We start from the raw sequence: 21,615 nt of genomic DNA on the forward strand, positions 1-21,615 counted from the left end.
ATGACGTCACCATTTCAACCATCAATGAACGCATGGAACTAAAACAAAGCTTAACATAAAGGAAAAGCTGGAGAGGTGACGGAATTACCTACGATGTCGGAATATACCACGTTTACCCTAGCATGTTTTTGTTCTGCTAAGGCATAAACCTACATTACATATATGATATGTTGCACCTTACTCTAATGAATCCTTCCACACTGAACTTGCATCTTTGTTTAGTTTCAGCAATAAATGGCAAATGAGTGAAATGACCAATATTGTTGAAATACACAGCTTCTAATGGAGGCAAGAGTTTCCTTCTTTTTGTGGTAGCGACTCCATTTACTCTGCTTGGTCAGATTTTTGGGTTGAATATAGTCATCAGACCTATGGATAGATCTTCCTTGAAGTCAGATAGACACATCACTTTTGATTTCACTACTTGGCAATTCATTTTATATACCTAACCTAACCTATCCAAAAATTCACCACATTCAAGTCTAGAGAGCAAAGAAATTCTCAAGTACCATTTATTAGATTTGTAATCTTTGCAGTAAAGTTGATCAAAAGTCACATAGATCGACGCCTCCCAAAAATTTGTTATGTTCTTTTATAACAAACGGTCTTTTTATTTCAATGTGCTTGTTTGGTTTTTTGTCCCTTATCCTGATGGTGTCTGCTGGAGTGAAGCCAGCAAAAGTTGATAGAAGGTGAACAGACTCATAATCAAATCACTTCACTGCTTCTACATCATGATTTGTTTCAACGCGGTGGTCTAAGCTTTCTCATCCCTCTTTTATTCATCCTGCTGTTGTGCATACAGTTTAGTTTAGTTAGGAAATGAATTCTATAAGAGCATCAACAATTATAAAATCTAAAAATGAAGTTGCACTAAATGTTTGCCAATCTTCATGAACAATAAGACCGTCTTTCCAATAAATATCATTAGGTGGAGAGAAATCTTGTTTTCTCCATGCAAAATCATTTATTACATTCTTAGCTGCTCTCTGTTGCTCTGCCCTAATTGATACACCATTATGCACTTTGATATTTGGCATGGTGTGAATAAGCTGGATAGTATCTTCTTCAATATCATCATATACAGCAGATTCAAATTCTTCATCAGATCTATCACCATCAGGACAGAGTACCATCTTTACAGCTTCATATATTGTCAGAAACTTACTACACTGAAGAATTGCTGAGCGCTTCTGTACCTTTTCATATTCGGTCAAGTGTTCAGTGTTAGGGATAAATAAAAACTTCTTGGTGAGACCTAGAACCTAGCCAATCAACGAAAACCTTGCAGGTTAGGTCCAGTTAGGAACAGGTTTCATTAAAAATTTCCGATGCTGACCGCCAAAAATGGATTTCAGATTCTTTATCTACATCCCAAGAAACATATTAAAGAAACACCCTTTTTTTTGGATGCACTTAATCTAAAGTATTACCCAAATTTTTTTTTTCCTTTGATCATAATGAAAATCACACCACTGAAAAGAGAAAAAAATTTAGGAAAATATCATATAAGTATGAGTGGAGTAGGTCAAAAAATGAAAAGATATGAAGTTTTTCCTTTTTAGCACATTTTCTCATTTATGGAAAAAATGCACTATTGTGCTCGCCATGTCCGTCTGTCTGTCCGTCTGTCTGTGACCTCAAGTTTTCGTCAACGAGAAAATGCGCTCTGTCACTCACTGCAGTGAGTACGGTAATACTTTAGATTAAGTGCTTCCAAAAAAAGGGTGTTTTCTTTAATTACCGTCAACCGGGGCTACTTGGGACTGGCGGGGCTACTCGGGACGCACCTCCGACACGGCGTAAAACTGTTATAGTAGCAAAACTAATTGGAATATTGCAAAACTAAATATAGTGGCATAAACGTCAACATTTTTAAAATCTATGTAGTATAAAGGAAATAAAAAAATATGACATTTACTAGCTTTAAAAAATTCCTGAAAAAATGAAAAACGCTATTTTGAAAAGTTACTTCTGCTAAGGTCTGTAGCAAAAAAAATATTCGCCATATTAAAAAATTTTACTTCATAAAGTTGCACCCAGGTGTTGGCTTGAAAATGTAATTAACAGATTTTGCCTATCTCATTAAAAAAAATAGCGGCTATTTTCGCACGGCAGGGCTACTCAGGACACCCCCCCCGGGCTATTCGGGACACCCCCAAAAACAAATTTACAGTAGAACCTCCAGTTAAGAAAAAAAAGGATTAAAAACAAAGAATATTGATTACATTTACCTCGCTTGGCGAAAAAAATGTCACTTATCGAAAAATTAGTGCATTGTTGGTCATCACAAAATTGCGCATAGAATGTCATATGTAGACCTGTGCACCAGACATCATAGAATAATAAATTATGGTTCGCCCCAAAAAAACGTGTGTCGGGCAGATTTATGATTAAAGCGAAAAGCACACAACACTTAAATTTTGGAAATTTGATGGTGAACGTACAGCATGACCCACGTTTTTTTGGGGCAAACCATAATTTATTGTGTTTTTTTTTTAAAGTTTTTTTAAGTATTTTATTTTCTACTTTTTAGTCCACAAGAAAAACGATTAAGACTTGATTAAGTATGACTTGACGTACGTATCAATGATACGCAGCGTTAGCGCCTGCTCGTCTATAACGTGAGCGCCTGCACGTCATACTATATATATATATTATATATATACTTTACTCAATTAAACTAATTTTGGTCTCTAATTACTAGTTTTTATGATTGTATCTGAAATTGTTAGGCAAAAATAGCCTGCATGCCGAATTTCAGATCTCTAGAACAATCAAAAGTGGGCTAATTTCCGTTGTCAATGTTAACAACAAACAAACAAATAAACGAACAAACAAACGCGAAGCTAAGCCTAGAAAAACGTGTTAAAAAGTAATTGACCTAAACTATGATTTATTTCTCCAAAACATACGATGATTGTCACTAAAACATTCCTTTCTGTTTCAGGTATGTTTTTCACAATCTTTTTTTTATAGTAAATTCACTTAACCCAATCAAAATGTTGTGAAATTACAAGCCATCTTGTAAGCTTACAGATACATAAAAAATGCTATAAGGCTGCTGATATGAAGCTTGCAGTGAACAAGGTTGTTGTAAATGCTCAATGGCATGTTCATGGATACGGTAATATCGCATCAATAATACGATAATGTCACATCAATAATACGGTAATATTGCATCAATAATACGATAATGTCACATTGATAATATGGTAATTAATGTAATGGCACTATCATATCAATACAGGAAAAACAAGTAAAAATCACAGAAAATGTCATTTATTCTACCTCTACATCATCTACAATGAAAGAGGATGACTTCAGAGTACTGTTAGTAATAGATGAGTACGCTCTGCATGCATCAAATATTTTAAAATGAAGTTTTATTCCACAGTGTCCCGAGTAGCCCCGTTCGACGGGGCTACTCGGGACACTCTTTTTTTTGCTTCTGGCACCTTACGAATAGCATATGGAATTTTTTTGAAGATGCCATTCGATAGCCCTCATAAAGAGCTATAAAATGAGCATAAACTTGTTTATGAAATGTTTCATTGTAAGAAGTTATTAACAAAAAACGCTCAAAACCGTCCCGAGTAGCCCCAGTTGACGGTATGTTTTTTGGGGTGTAGATTAAGAATCTGAAATCCGTTTTTGGTGGTTCTGATTTTTATTTTACCTTGACCTTGACAAGATTTTACCTTGACCGGACTGGACCTAACCTGCGAGTTGGCGGCGAGTTGGCGGAGGGTTATATATATAATTTGTGGCTAGGTTTTTTCTAGGTTTTTCTTGTTTGAATCTAGGTTTTTCTAGGTTTTCCGGATCGGAAAAAATCGGTTTTCCGATGCCAACCGCCAAAAACGGATTTCAGATTCTTAATCTACACTCCAAAAAACGGTAATACTTAACCCTTTCACACCTGAATTATCTTGTGATCCAAAATAAAATATTTTTATGCTAAAAATGAGTTATTTAGGTGTTAAATATTACAGAAAGACCAATAGTTATGAAATATTCCTTTATTTGAAAAAAGTTACAAAATGTTGCCTTTTGTCTACATCTGGCAGATATAGACAATTTCGAATGGCTACTTAGTATGGTATTGAGCATCGCAAGTTTTTGTCCTAGTAAGGCGCAAACCTACATTACATTTGTTGCTCATTACTTTAGTGAAACCTTTCACACAAAACTTGCATCTTTGTTTTGTTTCAGCAATAAATGTCAAATGACCAATATTGTCGAAACGTACAGCGTCTAATGGATGTGAAAGTTTCCTTCTTTTTGTCGTGGAGGCTCCATTCACGCGGCTTGGTCTTCCTATTGGAGTTGAACTTGGTCTCATCAAACCAATGGCTAGATCTTCCTTGAAGTCGGACAGACTCTTCACTTTTGATTTCATTACATGGCAATTCCTTTTCTACAAAAGCCAAGAATTCACCACACTCATGTCCACTAAATAAAAAAAATTCGCATGTACCATTTCTTAGATTTGAAATCTATGCGGTAAAGTTCGATCAACATGTCACATAGATTGACGCCTCCCATAAATTTGTTACATTCTTTTACAACAAATGGTCTGTTTATTTCAATGTGCTTGTTTTGTTTCTTGTCCCATCTCTTGACGGTGTCTTCTGGAGTGATGCTGGCATAAGTTGATAGAAGGTGAACAGACTTATTGTCAAACCACTTCACTGCTATTACATCACGATTTGTTTCGACACGGTAGTCGAAACTTCCTTGTCCCTCTCTCTGTAATTTCTTGTCATTTTCCATGATGCATCCTTTCAGTCTATTTGCTCTAACAGTAGTAGACTTTTCGTATTAGTCAAGTGTTCTGTGTTTGATCTACTTGGTCCCAGCTGCTCATAAGACATGATGGATCTGCAATATAATATAAGGAATAACTACTTAGGACTACAAAAATATTGGTAATCAAGGAAATAGTTAGTGCTGTCACGACGCTCTTCTACTCAGTTGTTTACCAACTTGTGAATTACTGCCGGATGTAGCAAATAAGCTACATAGTATTTCAAAACCTTAGAATTCAAAATGTTCATGTTATACAATATTTTTGACAATTTAATATCTTACTATGCATCATTACCTATACAATGAGTATGATTTGCACTAAGATAATCATTTCGAAATATTTTTACTCGCGATATCAAATGATGAAAAAACAGCGTAACACCAGACTCAGGAACGTGTTTTGACGCATCTTCTCTTGATCATAGCTGTCATACTACTGACGCAACCAAGCAAATCTTAGTTCCACTTTGTAGCTGTTGATGCACTCTTTGCAACGGCGTTTGAAAATATCCTAGATTGTAATTAGAAGTGCCCTAAAATTAGACTAAGATTTAATGTAGACTACAGTCTACATCTGTCCTGAAAGGTTTAAGTGCATCCAAAAAAAAAGGGTGTTTTTTTTTATTTAATTACACGTTTTTTGGGGTGTTGATTAAGAATCTGATATCCGTTTTTGGCGGTTGGCATCGGAAATTTTTAATGGAACCTGTTCCTAACTGGACCTAACCTGCGAGGTTTTCGTTGATTGGCTAGGTTTTTCCGGCCACCGGATGGGCTCCAAACATAGAAAAAAACTAGCCAATCAACAAAAACCTTGCAGGTTAGGTCCAGTTAGGAACAGGTTCGGTTCCATTAAAAATTTCCGATGCCGACCGCCAAAAACGGATTTCAGATTCTTAATCTACACCCCCAAAAAACATGTGATTAAATAAAGAGAAACATCCTTTTTTTGGATGCACTTAATCTAAAGTAATACCCAAAAACATATAATTGAAAAAAAAACTTTTTTTAGGATGCACTTAATCTAAAGTAATACTGTGAGTACTGAGTTATATTTTTGTTTTAATTTCACCCCAAAAATGGACCAACTTCTGTCACTTTTTGGAAAAAATATCATTTGTAGGTATCCTATGAGCCAATTTCACAGTTTTTAGTACTATTAGAAAGCTCTTGTTGTAGGCTACGGTATCTATTTGTACTAGAATAAAACATTTTGGTTGAGACTTTTAACTGTAGGTGGGTGGGGGAAATGGGTTCAACTGATAGATATGAATGCTATAACTTAACTTAAAGGCAGAATTGGATGGAATAAATTTCAGTTTCATGGTCTTGGCACCATGATTGAACTTGAAAATATGAAATTAAATAGAATACGCAAATAAAATTAACTAGTAATAACAATATTATTAATTTTTATTAATATTAATTTTTAACTAATTATAATAAATATTAGTGAATATTGATATTTATAATAATATTAAATACTGATCATCACATCACGTCTCATCTCGTCTCGTGTCTTGTCTTGTCTCATCTTGTTGTTGTTGTTGACCCTCCCCGCCTCGCTTCATGGCGCGAGGCGGGGCCTAGACCCAGTTCTGGGGCCAGCCAAATCGGTCGCCCCAGCGGGCCAGCAGCCCTGCAGCGTTTACAGGGTCCGACCAAAGGTCACCCACCGACAGGGATGTGGGCATTTCAGGGCAGGAGAAAAGATGAATGGTGTCGTGCGTGTTGGACAGACAGAGTGGGCAAAGTGGAGAAGGGTGTGTGGCAGGGTCTATTTATTTTGGTTGCATTGAGTTGTAGTTGGTTTTCTGTGGTCCATGTGTGTATGGTTTGTAGGTATGGGAGAAGGACTTGTGCAGCAGTGTTATAGTCTCATCTCCTGTCTTGTCTCATGCCTCGTCATGTGCCTTATCTCTTGTCTCGTGCCTTGTCTCGTGCTTGTCTCATGTCTTGTCTCATGCTTGTCTTATGCCTCGTCTCTCATCTCCTCGTCTCATGTCCAATCTCATGTCTCGTCTCGCGTCTCATCTCACATCTCGTCTTATGCCTCATCTCATGCTTGTCTCAAGTCTTGTCTCATTGTAACCGGGCGCACTAGCGGGTGGAACAAACTCGTTCACTTACTGAAAATTACTCTTATAGTGCTTGTCGCAGAAAACGGGAATTAATGAATTACTTAAGGATTTGCTTTTATTTAAGTATTTATTTTCATTTATTAAAAGAAAAGCCAATATGTTAAAATTTTATACAATAAGAAATAGTTTGCCAAACTCATAATCAAAACCGAATCGATAACCATTCAAATANAATGAATTAAGGGATATATTATGGAGTTAAAACAGTCAAAGGCAAATGCAAGTGCAAAAGTGATTTGAGATAACAATTAAAGTAATTATTGCAACACAAGCATCACACTAAAGATTAATCAAACTGACAGATATGAAAAGAACCATAATAACAATAAATGACAATAGAATGAATAAGAACCAAAATGCATAAAACACTCAGCCTAAAATATGTACATTAGACATAATTGATAATTAAATAGTTGATAATTAAAGTGCAGACTAAACAGCCAACTCACCAACTGGTGATGGCGGTGCTAGTTTCAGAACATTCTGCTAACTCGAGACAAGTTTATTTGGCATGCATTAATATAGGTTTATGGGTCGTTCAATACCTGAAACGAGACATAAAAACATAGGGCAACATTACACACAAATGCATGAAATATGACAAATAATAACCATGTTTGCAATAAGTGAAAACAATAAATAAATGAAATCGATAATAGACATTTGTGAGCTGAAACACATGAGCTTGGTCTGCCCTAAGATTACCCCCGGTAACATCATGTCTCGTCTCCTCGTCTCATGTCCTATCTCATGTCTTGTCTTGTGTCTCATCTCCTTGTCTCATGTCCAATTTCAGTCATGTCTTGTCTCATGTCTCATCTTGCATCTCATCTCACATCTTGTCTCATGCTTGTCTCAAGTCTTGTCTCAAGTCTTGTCTCAAGTCTTGTCTCATGTCTTGTCTCCTCATCTCATGTCTAATCTCATGTCTCCTCTTATGTCTCATCTCATATCTCAGTCTCATGTCTCATCCCATGTCTCATTCTTATGTCTCGTCCCATGTCTCATCCATATCTTGTCTCATGCCTTGTCTCATCTCATCTCATGTCTCATCCCATGTCATAGTCTCGTGTCTCATCCCATGTCTCATCACATATCATGTCTCATGCCTTGTCTCATGTCCCCTCTCATGTCTTGTCTCATCTCATGTCTCAGTCTCATGTCACATCTCATGTATTGTCTCATGTCTTAGTCTCATTTCTCGTCCCATGTCTCATCTCATATCTTGTCTCATGTCCCCTCTCATGTCTCGTCTCATGTCTCAGTCTCGGCAGTAGTTCGGACCCAGCGTATCTCAGGCTCACTGACTCACGACTGAACTGAACTGCGCAACATGACATGGTAGAAAAACTGTCAGAATGGCTGCAAAGCTCTGAAATTTTGAGAGCATGCTCTAAAAACTATGATCTTGCTTTCAAATTATCTATTTCTTGAAAAAAATGGTGTCGTCATAGTTCAAGTTTTTATAGTTCGTTTCCAAACACAAGTCAATCAAATTAAGCAAACATTTGGGTGGAACTTTCAAAATTAAATACCTACGCGCGCTGATGCGGAAAGTGGCTGTCCACCATTTTGCCAGCATTGTTTACATGTGCCTACTTTGTGCACATACCTAAATTATGGAAACAGTAATTATTTTTTGCTGAAAAAATGGCTGCTGAAATGCATAATCAGCATAAATTCAGTGAATTTATAATCCAATCTAGAATATTGAGCAGATTTGTCAATCAGCATTGCATAGAAGACAATTACTGTCAATGCCACTAAAGTCACCACACTACAAGAAAAGGAAATATTTATTAAAATGGAACAAAAATGAACATTTCGGTATCATAGGAAAATACTAGAACATTGTTATGGGCTGTCAATCTTACTGCTGGAGAGTGGTGGTTACCTTGATCCCACTTGGGGAAGTAACGCTCCCCCAGTTCCGAGTTAATGTAGAGTTGTTTTTAGAATCTTGAAATTCATGGTAAACATCAATATTTGTGTTATCAGTGCTCTCCATCTCATTCTCTTTGCCCTTTTTGCAGACCATTATTTCATGTGTCAGTGGTGATTAAAATTCCAAATCTCCAATCCGCCATTATATCATACTCACACTACTGCCTGTGGTTGAAGCATCTTCAAGTACTTCATAAGCAACCCATGCCCCGTTTGCCCGGTTGTCCGGTAGTCAGTTTTTCCGGTTGTACAGTTGCCTGGTTGCTAGTTGTCCGGTAGCCTGTTTGCCTAGTTATACAGTTATCTGGTTACCCAGTTCCCCAGTTAATGGCTAAACAGTCATCCAGTAGTTGGTTAGGTTTTTGATTTAGAGTTCTCTCTTAGGTTTAAATTTTAAGTCCCTTTATAATGAAGTTTGTATTAGAATTAAATAAAGTTGAACAAAAAAGAGAAAAACACCTGGTGGACAGGGATGGCTATAAGGGGAGTTGAGAGGCCATCTTTTATTTAACCCTTTAGATTTTAAAGAACCTTGAATACCTTCCCTTGCTTAACTTATAAAGACGACCCATTACAACATTTATTAATATTGCTTAAAGACAGTATAATGCATTTCCTACAATTCATTTATAAAATTCTGCAAGCAAAACAAATTTTTTTCCTCCTCCTGTCAGAACCGCTTTTGGGTGATGTTCTACTACCGGGAAAATGTTTTCCTTACTAACCTGGGGTCATTCCAAGTCTAAATGCAGTAAAAAGAGGTTCATATTGCTTGTACTCTAAATTTTAGAGACATTGTAATATTCTAATTACTTTATTCTAAATATACCTGGCGACCTAAGTGCATACAAATTTGGGATAAATGGCAAGGTTTGTGTAGGACATTTGCTTCATGAGACAAGACATTAAGGATACTTTTTGTTGCTAATTTATACCAACAATTCAATAGATGTGTTTGAGTGTTGCCAAAATAATATAAAAATAATTTCTCATTCATGTTTGTTCCCACATAGTTTAGCAATTAGGTTTTAAAAATGTTGTAAAATGACTTCCAAAGTCCTGCACGACACTCTTGCATTGATCGAAGTTAGGCGAACAAAGCATATAGCGCTGCATCAGTGCATGGTTTCTGAGCTTGTTTGAATAAGCCTGACACAAGTCGTCTGTCTTACAAATAATCTTAATTCATCTAGCATGAATCTTTCGGCTCTAAAAATGGCAAGAATGCTCTAGTTTGGTTTGGAAAGTAGATATAATATTAAGATATTAAAATGAAATATCATAATTATTGTTATATTTAGGGTTCATACCAGTCATGGAAAACCTGGAAAGTCATGGAATTTGCAAATAAAAGTGTGTTACTGTAAAAGTCGTGTTACTGTTTGTGCAGTCTCTTGTTTCTTGCATTCTGATTGGCATGCATGAAATAAGAGATCATGCCACAGTCTCTCGTTTCATGTGTTCTGATTGGTTCTAAAATCACGTGACCATCAGTCACATGATTGGAGAATCAATCACGTGAGCTCAATCACCAGGCTCAGTTGCATTCAACAACTGTTTGATCTGCAGTGGCAGCATTTGATCTGCAGTGGCACCTTTGACGAGTCATGAACAGCTATGCATTTGCATGTTTGCTATTTATCAACTGTAGGAGATGATAGAATAGGCACGGTTAGTCTTTCAGTCATGCTAAACCTGTCATATACAAGTCTTGGAAAATTATATTGTTGGTCATGGAAAAGTCATGGAAATTTTTTTTTCTGAATACCATTATGAACCATGTATATTTTATACATTCTATACCTGAAACTTGTGAGTATTCACTGTTCAGACCATAATTGGTTTGTTGGAAGATCTCCACTTAAATCATAAATATTGCCATAACATCTTACTTTATTATGAAGACAATTTGGCACGTTATAACACATTAATATTGATTAAATTTAAGTTATTTCATCATTTCATGCTGTTAGCAAGCTATCAGATATGACAGCTATTACTAGTTTGTCAACCAAAGTATTTTGGACATGGTAGTTTTTGGTCAAGTATGGTACTGAATAATGTAATTTGAAATTTCTTGGAACTAAGTATAAATGTGCGAGCTGCATAATTTTGAACTGAACCAAAATACATGAATCTGGAGCTGCAATTTTATTTAAGCATAGTATTATTTCAATGTTGGTTGAAGATTTTGCACATAAATAGTGGCTTGGAAAATAAATTCATTGCTTGTAAATTATATATGAACTGTCAAAAAACATTTTTAGCAACTTAGAATTCCTTATTTCTAAGTTTATGCAAGTTTCAGGCTGCAAGATATGACCAAAAGGCATTCCAATTTTTCAGAAATTAACAGTCGGCAATGACAATCTAGGTTCAAAGGCTTTATATTGAAATTTAATATTTGATGCTAGAGTTTTGACTAGTTAATATTACTGTATTGCAAAAATTTATTCTTCTGAGGTTATTCGAGATGAAATTAATTTCAAAATGTGTCAAGATGCATATAAATGTCTATAAATATTTCATGGCAATGTTCATATAAGAAAACTTTGTGATCAAGCATTTAGATATTTACCTACCTATTTTTTATTTTTTTAGTGTTTGAAATGAAATGAAAAACCAAAATTCTCTGAAATTTTCTTTGTATGTTTTAAAAATAAAGTTGCATATTTTCTTGTAATATGTAAAAAATATTTTTAATTGCTTGATTAACTTATGCATTGATGAAAAATCCATTTTACAGAGTAGCATCCCTGCCCAAGGATCTCCCTGCCATTAATTGGACCCAGTACGAGGGTCGTGTGAGCGTCCCCAACATGGTGGCTGAGTTCCAGAAGCAGTACCAAGCTCTCACTGTGCCATACCCTAAGGATGTTTACACATCAAAAATTGACGAGCAGGAGAAAGCTACTGTATGCTAACAATTATCAATTCCAGTCAATGCTGTTTTACAATCCACTCGACTGGATTGTGAAATAGTTTGAGATAATTTCTGAACATTTTATAGATGAGCTAATTTCTGACCATTTTATAAATGAGATAATTTCTAAACATTTTATAGACAAGATTATGAAATGCTTCAATTAATGCTAATCATGTCCTTCAGATGATAGCTGTAGAGGAATTTGTGAAGAAAATGCAAGCCTCAGTTGTAAGTATGAAGGCTGAGCTTGCCAAAGTGGAAGCAATGATGCCAATCACAGAGATGAACTTGGAGGAATACTTCGATGCATTTCCCAATCATGTGAGTTTAAAATTTGTATCTTTATCTCTCATGTGTATTTTAATTAATAAAGTGAATACGTACGTTTCAGTCCTCATAAATAAATGTTACATAATTGTCTATAGCAAATATTTTGATCAACATTTATTTATTTTTAAAATGGGTCCTCTATGCTTTTATCCTTATGACTATGCATATTCCAGAGTTTAATATGTAACTTCAATTGGAAAAAATTGCATTATATTTTACTTGAAATATACTATACTATTACTTCAAACTAAATCACTTACGGTGCTCAACACTCAATCACTTTTCAGCACACATCTTTTTGGTACTGTATTATAGCGACATTCTGTGGAATGCTCCATTTGGAAGAGATATATGATATTTTCACTGTCCCTGCACAGGCTCTGGATTCATTCGAACGTCCCACCATGTGGCCGCACATCGAGGAGTGCCAGCCTGAGTACCTGGAACGAATGGCCAAGGAGGGCAAGTTTGATGAAGCGCACTGAGCCCATACTGACTGCATGTGTGTTGTGGCAATATTACAAGCACTCAATACTAAAGTACATGGAGATGATACCCATAACAGAGCAGTGAAAAGTACGATCTCTGGTTTTTAAGAAATTGTGGTTGCAAATTCGATTTACACTTTTGCCTGTAATGAAGTCTTGAAATATTTCTTTTTGCTGCACACAATTCAGCTGAACCTTGAAGTAATTGATTTATTGCTTGACTGCACTTGTTCATGTTATTTATTTTGAGACACTACATTGCCTATCACACTGCTGTGTTTGTACATAAGAAAACTTCTGCTACAGCAATATGTTCTGGAAAAATTTCTATTAAACAAAATTTAAACGGAAATTTGATATCATTCTCATTCAATTTTAAATGTACCTACGGTACTGTATAGGTATTGCTGATTTTAGTCGACTGCCACTTATGCCTGTATTTGATTCCCCAATTTGCACTAACTTGTGAAATGCTTCGTGGAGGGAAAAAACTATTTTATGCTTTCCATAAATGTACAAATGTTGCAGATACAATTTTCATGGATGATTTTGATTTCTTGATATCATTTATATCAGAAAATATTCTAGTCGAATTCTCTTCTTACTGGAAACCAAGATCCTTGAATGCGTTACAGAACAACCAAACTATACCTCATGTAGGCCGTTTGAGCTGTAAGGCCACGTGTTTTCCCTACTATTTAGTATTTTTGATGTTCAGCACTATTTTGGTGATCCAGGATCAGCCATCTTGCATGTAGATTTTCTTAGAAAACATCTATGTATGGAGAATTGTGGTATTCTCAGAAACCTGGAATATCCAGGTGCATATACATGCACCTGGAAAACGTGGTGCAATTATGAAGTATACCGGAAATTCGATATAGTTACGATTTATTGCTATTTGCGTAGCGTATTCAGCTGGTTGCACAAATATTGGTGAGCTGATGTACCTGGCTATACCTACATAAAATGGTAGACGGATAATCATTTTTCCTTGATTAGTCCATTCAGGTCCGTTGTTGATTAGTAATTTTACATCAATTCATGACTTCAGGCGATTGCTTTAGGTTGGGACTTGCTCTCAAATCTTTGCTCGCGTTTATTCGATCTCATCGGTCAATGAATTTGATTCGTATCTCAGAAGCGATCTCCACCGTGAGTTTAAACGCTATTGATAATAGCAAACCATCTAGACCCAGATAGTGAGTAAATAACGGAGTATCGTAGTTACTTTGTACTTATGGTCTTTTGAGATCACAAATTTCTGCATTTTGCTTAATTGCCGCCCGAATAGTTCATGATCCAAGCATCAGAATTTCTTTAATGTAAGCTGTTCGGCGGACAGAGCCTCTACAGGAGCTTCCATGGATTGATCGTTAGATCTCGAGGCTTTATTTGCAAAAATCGTAACTGTAAAATTACATATTGAAGTCTATGATGGACGTAACTTTTCTTTGGACAGAGTTATGGCAGAAATAACTTATGTTAACAATCATCAAAGTTTATTAGTATTTAAATAGTAGAAATACATATTCCCTAAATATGTATTCTGCATTATTCAGTAAGGCAGAATATTAAACGTTGGTTTCTGCATAATTTCGTAAAAATTATCTAAGCTCAGATGTGAATGAGTAATATTAAATCTTAAATTTAATATTGGCACGTAGCAATAGCACATTGAATAACACTGGCTGCACAGTAAGAATACATAATGTTATACAAGTAATCTTGACGGGCTTATCTGTACGACCGAGTTCACCCCGATCAACAGTGATGGTAGTTAGGAGTGAAGTAAAACGTGCGCGATACTCCTGGGTCCCCGCGATACGTCCCTAGAATATACCTATTATTAGGAAGTTCCTTGTTGGTGTAGGCCATTTTATGGCTCACTCACTGGTAGTGAAAAATGAAACTTGATTTTAGATGAATTTAAGTGTCGAATCCCTCCACTGCCTAGGGCTGGAAATGTCAAAAAATAAACGTTTGAAAAATCCGAAAGGACCTCGTACATTTACTATTAATTCTTCTATAAGTTTTTTTTGTCAGACACTTGGGATATATGCCCGAAGCGGGACAAGTGAAGCCGCTGAAGCGGGATCATCACAATTAACACTTTGACTCATTCCATTAGTTTTGATTTATAATTCTCTAACGCCCTTAGAATAATTGTTCAGCATTATTAAACAAATACTCAGCAAGTTTTGATGACGATAGAAGGATTTATTCACATTCACTCGTCTTGCTCTGTCTCAATTAAGCGTATTTTTCGCTAAAATAAAGGATACAAAATAATTTTGGCCTAAAATTGAAGAAAAAAAGTTGAAACCTCTCAATATTTTACAGGCGTTCATTTGATATTTTGTGATCGATATAATAACGAATGCAAATCTCATAAATCTACAGCGATTTCAGTAACAATCTCATAAATTTACAGTGATGGTAGCAAGAACTTAGAAGCGGTAGGAGAGCGAATTATCGTAGTAGGGGAGCACACAATCGGACCTTCAACCTGTGTGGCCAGTTCTATAGCGGTCCCTCGACTAACTGAAACCATGCTAACTTTCCAAGAGTTTTTAACAAATCTAAATATAAACACAAACTTAAATTGAAACACTATAACTACAGCAGTGCTTGGTAATATTAAGTATTATATCTAAAATCAAGCTCATGAACAAAGTGTTTTTGGACACTGAGTAATCAACCTAAATGACTTCGAGATAAACACTAAATATGAACAACAGAAACAAAATTTAAAAATATGTATTCAATAATTGCTGTACCTTAAAATGGCACCAAAACTTGCGCATGAAAACGATAAAAGTTTCCAAGTGTAATGCTTGTGGTAATCACACACCTAAATGGTAATCACACACTTAGGTTTAAACCCTTTGTGTACTGACAGGACTTCTCGTTCCCAAGCTATTTGATGCAAATAACATTGACAACGCTAAGAGAATTCAGAGACAATTGATTAAGGTATGATTGAATGAGCCTTTTCTGTGCAGCAAAGAACAGCTATGTTAGCAGCAAGGAACAACAATGTCTGCAGCACAGAACAGCGACGTATGCAAGCGCAGGTCAGCGATGTTTTTGTGCCAGGAGTCTCGTGAGGGAAGGAGGCAGGGGCAGTAGTGGCACCAAATCAAGCCTCGTGTGCTGCAGGATCACGAAGCTACACAGAGACTGCAGCGGCTGCACCTGTAACATCGTGCATTTGTTACGTCTGCCTGATCATTTAAATTCTTATACTGGCCTCTTATCTATTTAAGCCTAGACCGCAATAAGTATAACGTGTAATAGAAGGGATCACACATTAACTTCTCGACTGAAGCTCTTAGTTTACAAGCAAAACACCCTGGTCGTTGTCATATTAATGACCTGCTTCTATGTTTGTTTACTGACGGTAGTTCTAGCAGACTTTTGATACGAGTAGAGTTACCTATGATTAATGAAATAATGGTGGACTAAGTGTTAATGCTTTGCCTATTGACACTTAACCCTTTCGTGGCTGACGGGACTGTGCCGTCCCACTCAATGTTTTACTCCATAAGTTGCATACAGCGTACCATTCGAGGCATAGCTTACTACAGGGACACATGAGTAACACTCCTGCGCCATGTCAACTCAAAAGTAATTGACTGCCGGGACTGTAAAGTCCCGCCCAACGATTTACTCTATAACTTGCATGTAGCGCTAAATTCAAGGCATAGCTAACTACAGGGACATATTAGAAACACTCCTGCGCCTACATATGTCCAATCTAAAGGAATATTAATATTTGTTCTTTTTGGGATATGTTATTATATAAGCTATAACGCGCGTTTGCCAAAGGAAGTTTGTGATATTATTTAACTACTAACAAAAAATATTACGAAAATGTTTTTTTATAAAAATCAGTGATGTCGCAAATTGTGTCACCTCAGTTGGAACCATATAATACCGGGATTTTCTAATGCCATTTATATAATTTTACCATTAACATATATTTAATTATTTTTTACAGACATGCAATATTCGGTCCAAGTTCATGATGATTCTGTAGAAAAATACGAATAAAAAGTTGTAGAACACATTGCCGTTACGAATGGGTTAATCTAGTTATCCACACAACAAATAGGAATATCACGAACACTAGAGTTAAATAACGTGTTCGCGCACAAAATGTTAAAGCTCTATCAACTGATCGTAACCAGTGACACAGCCTATAAATAGGAATAACATAAACGAAGGTTTTTTACCCATAAAAGGAGTATTAAAGATTAACTTTTTGTCTACCGAAGGTAACTCATGTTGCTAGGCTTTTTTATATATAGCTACAAGGATCTTCAAAGTACCTACAGACAAAGAGTTAACCCTATTCCTTAGGTCGGTAACTCTAGTTTCCAGGCCTTCTTGAATACAAATATAAATGATAACCGCTTATGAGGGCATCCGCAAACTGAGGGTTAACCTTATGTCTACTAACATTAACTCTATTTAACTGGGCTTTTTCAATGGAAATAGCTTGATGAATGGTAATGTACCGTATCCGTAGTGAAATTGGTAAAGCACCTGTGTGGCGCGGGAGAGCGGCGTGCATAGACGCACTGGGAAGCCGGGGTTGTTGCTGTTGCGGGCCTTTGAGTAGCAGAAGACGCCAGCATTGGACGATGCCACGCAAGAATCGATGAGCTCGGCCAGGGTCGGGTACCCACGATGTTCAGGGACTGGGTTGAAGCTGAACAAACCTGCGGACAATGCGGCTGGTCAGGCAGCAATATGGATTGGGATGCATGCTGTTTTTATGTGAATAAACTTTTGAATAAGTTCAATGATGATGTATTATAACTGGCTATTTTGTGACATGAATACAAAGGAATAAAATATTTTGGGATTCATTCATAAAATGGATGCAAAAAATTATTAAAAACTAATTAGTTACGCATGGTAAAAATTTTTGCTCGCTAGCATAAAATCTTATCAATTACCTATATTCTTTTTAATCCATCTACTATATAAAATGCTGTAAAAAAATTAGTTTAACTTTAATACATACCGTATTATTCAGTAAGGATATTAAGGACACATAAAAAGGAACTGAAGAATTGCTAAGAATAATATAATATAGTATAATAATATCATAATAATAGCAAAATAACCTGTGTCATCAATGAACATTAACAAAAATGTAAGTTCTCCCATCATAAGCAATGAGCATTAACAATGCTCAGGTGCTGACATTGCCATGAACATAATGAGAAGGACATAATACCATTGCTGTGCTCTATTCGGGTGTGAAAAGTCTTTCCAGACGAGCGGAAGCTGAGACTCAGCAGGTATCTGTCATCGGAGGAGTCCCGTACCAAGAACACTCCATCACTGCACTTGGAAAGCTGCTCTTCTGCTTCATGTCTGAGAGAATATAAAAAAATGAGACAATATTATTTGGCATTAAATTAAAAAACCAAATACTATTTCATCACACAAGCTTTGCCATATTAAGTGGTTTGAACCAAGAATCTCACAATGCCTTTAGCAAAGATTACACCAATCCTTTATATTTTTTCATTTAAACAGACACAGCAACAATTATTGTGCAGCTTTACAGCATCTTTCTGCAGTAACACTGTAGCAAAGCTGCCACAATGCTGAAAATTGAAAATTACTATATTTGAAAAAAATCTGCATTATAAAATGAATTGAATTGAGCCAAATGAGTTGTCAAAAATTTTATACCTTTTAATAGGTCCCCAGTACCAGTTGTGTTTTGAAATATCACTAAATTCTTGAGACCAGCTCTTGGTTGCTGCTTGTTCTTCTGGTGAAGCTTGTGAGCTTGAATGAGCACCAATGGGGTCCCTCCTGACACGCTCATGGGTGTCTAAAGTAGCTTTTTTGTAAGGAAGCACAGGTGCATCACCTGCTTCATAAGTCTCAATACAACTTCCTTCATTCCTGCTGATGTCTTCAATAATTTGTTGACTGCCATTGTTAGTTGATGGTAGAAACTTTGAAACATTTCCTTGGTGTTTTGACAAAGATTCATGAAATGGATAAACTGGATAAGTTTCTTTATGAACAGTAAGGATGCGTTTTACATTATGAATTCCATCAGCTTCAAGAAGCCCAGCATCTGTGAACTGAAATGACACAGGCCAATGATGCGATGCACATATTCCAAGAGGAGAAGATGCAGGGGAATTTAAAGCCACAGTCTGATCAGATGCAGGAAAGTTTACATCATTGTTGCTGGAATGAGAACATTGTGTAGTATATTCACTCCCATTCTTTATGACATTACTGGCAGAAACTGTACTCGTGTGTTGAATGGAAAGATGGTCTAAGCTCATGTGGCTTGATAACACTACTTCAGGAAGAGGTAGCCAGGGCTGAATAGATGAACTGTATTCACAAGCACTCTCATGTGCAGCATCATTTATTATATATCTATCATTTCTTACACTTAAGTTCTCACTCACAATTTCAAGACTGTTCTCTAAGCTGGGATTGTGAGCAACAACTAATTTTGATTCTTTTTCTTCAGAGATAACATTTTTTCCAGGCTTACTTTCATTTCTTCTATGTTCCACTGAAAAAGCATTTCTTAACTTTTCCCTCATGTTTCTCAAAACACGACTCTGAAACTTTTTCTTGTTTACAGTCATTTTTGGAACAACACTACAATTTTCCAATTGAGAATTTGGAACAACTGATGATTGTGTTTCATCCAAGCCATCATAACTCCTGATGCCATTTTCAGTGACATCTAACCCCTTGGAGAGACTGGAAACATTTTCCATATTTTCTTTAACGGGATTTCTAGATTCATTTGTATTAATTGGAAGGATTTTCAGGTTGAATTTCTTGAACATTTTTACTCGCATTAATTTTTTACTACATACAGTAATTTAGGTACACTGTGAAAACTATTAAATATTAGAAAACATTTCAATCTTTAGAAAAATTTTATTTGATAACCTACCTAATGCAAGGAAAAAGAATTAACCTTTAAAAAAATAAAAAATATAAATTTAAATGCAATAAAATAACTTAACTTACATGAAATTTATCTCTATTTTTAAAAAGAAATGTTGGATTACATATCTATCACTATCAGTTTATAACAAGAATGTTTTTGCATCCAGTGGTAAAGCTGCCTATTCATAAATCATAATATTATGTTATTTCAAAATTTATTTTGCACATATTTTTGGAGTGCACAGAACTTATACAATATTAATTAGAGGAACATGGGTATCAATATCATTGAAATCAAGTGATTAGGTATTAAAAAGTTAGAATAGTAGCACAGTAGCACCCATGGTGCAGAGGGTAGATGCAGCGTCACCAATAAATGGGTTTTCAAGCCCTAAGCGTTGCCGGGTAATTTTAAGATGCGTCCCTGGGTAATTTTTAATGAAAAGCCATTTACGCTGAGTAATGAAAAACTATTTACAAGCCACAAACTTATTTACAAGGTTGCATGCACGTGTTAATCCAAATAACTAATTTTACCCTAAAAACAGCATGATTGTACAGCAAGTGTCAACTGAACTGTGATAATGCAGTCTGACCACTCTAATGTGACCGCAACTACGTAATCGTGAACTTGATGTTTACATTTTTTTGGTGGGAACTCATCGCAACTGATTTCCGGACAAGCTTCACTGCATACTGATCAATCCAACATACCGGAAACCTTACTTTTTCAAATAGTTGGCCCTTGGCCAAAGACTGACAAATATATATTCAATGAAAGAATTTCAATCTAAATGTGTCGGCAAGATCTTCTGAAGGTATAAATTTTGCTACTGAAGCGTCGCCAAAGATCTTGCAATATTCATCCACTCTCTGCAAGACTGCACAGTGGATTGTAGCACTACTGGTCACCTAATGGCTAATGGACTCAAATGGAGAAGAATTCAGATACATTTTAGAGAAGCACATAGCTTTGTTAGCTTTTGTATACTGTATAGTGAATAGGAGCTTCATACTTGTTATTGTTACAACTTACAAGAATAATCTTGTAGTTGTGGCTCTTAAGAGCCACAAGATATGAATCATATGATAGGATTAGAGCCACAATATTTCAGAAATAGTAGGACTTTTCCCAACTATATCATCAATCATCATGCACATTGCACATTTATATCCACATCCTTGACAGATGACATTTTTGTTTACTGTGGTTGTGGTGTGTGGTCTCATTCAGTCTCAGACTCAGAGCCCACTCCTAAAGTCTAAACCAGTGCCTCCATGCTATTACTGCCTCCACAACAGGCACAACTGGGGACATTGTTTCATTTGCTTGTCCTATTTGAGAACTGGATCTGTGAGAGTGTGACTCAAAATGGTCATTTACTACCTGATCTCGAAGCAACCCTGACATGGGTAATTAATAATTGGCTGAGTCGCTGAGAGTCTGAGACATGTCAGAACTCTAAGTAACAGTCTGACTCTGACTGCAGACTGACGACTCTGTCTCGTCATCAGTCGATTCAGATGAATCAGAATGACTATTGTTTTTTTCTACGTTTTCTTAACTAGATCAAGAGAGCAATAGGTAATGGTCAAATGCAGACGCCCAATTGTGACTTTATTTTTGTTGTGGTTGACTGGTTGTTGTTGTTTAGTGATTGTTTTGTTTGTTTGATGCTTATTGGAGCTTTGGAGACGCATCCATGTAGCTCCACGTCTGCAGGGGGATTTGGCTGTTCCAGAAGTCTCAGTATCCCACGTTTGCACAGGAATTTAGTCCGTGCAGAAGTCCCAGCAACTGTGTGCACATGAAAAATATCATTAGTATACAGGATCATAAACATTGTATCAATTGATCAACTAGAGCTCACATAATTGGGGTGTAAATTTCAGTATCATGTTCAGGGAAATAATTTACTGAAGGCAGATCAGGGTACAAATGTGTTTCAAAATAAAGTGACATTTATTTGTTAAGAATTGCTAGCAATTTGCTCTTCTAAAACAAAGGACTACATTA

The 21,615-nt window shown here is 36.1% G+C and overlaps 2 protein-coding genes across 2 annotated transcripts; one reads left to right on the top strand and one right to left on the bottom strand.

Annotated features, from left to right (window-relative positions):
* The first annotated feature begins 11,593 nt into the window (after window positions 1-11,593).
* On the top strand, window positions 11,594-12,993 carry LOC108675094 (ATP synthase subunit d, mitochondrial). The gene is made up of 3 exons (XM_018163079.2): window positions 11,594-11,812; window positions 12,007-12,144; window positions 12,531-12,993. The coding sequence occupies exons 1-3, from the start codon at window positions 11,624-11,626 to the stop codon at window positions 12,636-12,638; spliced, it is 435 nt and encodes a 144-aa protein (XP_018018568.1). The 5' UTR covers window positions 11,594-11,623; the 3' UTR covers window positions 12,639-12,993.
* Window positions 12,994-14,126: 1,133 nt separating this feature from the next.
* On the bottom strand, window positions 14,127-19,628 carry LOC108675093. Its single transcript, XM_018163078.2, has 4 exons — window positions 18,357-19,628; window positions 17,893-18,032; window positions 17,193-17,368; window positions 14,127-15,839 (listed from the first exon to the last, which is right to left on the bottom strand). The coding sequence occupies exons 1-4, from the start codon at window positions 19,502-19,504 to the stop codon at window positions 15,720-15,722; spliced, it is 1,584 nt and encodes a 527-aa protein (XP_018018567.1). The 5' UTR covers window positions 19,505-19,628; the 3' UTR covers window positions 14,127-15,719.
* Between the last annotated feature and the right edge of the window lie 1,987 nt (window positions 19,629-21,615).

Source organism: Hyalella azteca, unplaced genomic scaffold (genome assembly GCF_000764305.2).
Source record: "Hyalella azteca isolate HAZT.00-mixed unplaced genomic scaffold, Hazt_2.0.2 contig13846, whole genome shotgun sequence".
Classification (NCBI taxonomy): Eukaryota; Metazoa; Arthropoda; class Malacostraca; order Amphipoda; family Hyalellidae; genus Hyalella; species Hyalella azteca.

Bases quoted from the DNA above. Each gene is read 5' to 3' on its own strand.
- LOC108675094 (XM_018163079.2), top strand. From the start codon at position 11,624: ATGAAAAATCCATTTTACAGAGTAGCATCCCTGCCCAAGGATCTCCCT. The intron at 11,813-12,006 runs GTATGCTAACAA...CATGTCCTTCAG, and splicing joins ACGAGCAGGAGAAAGCTACT to ATGATAGCTGTAGAGGAATT. The intron at 12,145-12,530 runs GTGAGTTTAAAA...GTCCCTGCACAG, and splicing joins TCGATGCATTTCCCAATCAT to GCTCTGGATTCATTCGAACG.
- LOC108675093 (XM_018163078.2), bottom strand. From the start codon at position 19,504: ATGCGAGTAAAAATGTTCAAGAAATTCAACCTGAAAATCCTTCCAATT. The intron at 17,369-17,892 runs GTATTATGTCCT...CATTGTCCGCAG, and splicing joins CCGAATAGAGCACAGCAATG to GTTTGTTCAGCTTCAACCCA. The intron at 15,840-17,192 runs GTGCTTTACCAA...ACGATGTTACAG, and splicing joins CGCTCTCCCGCGCCACACAG to GTGCAGCCGCTGCAGTCTCT.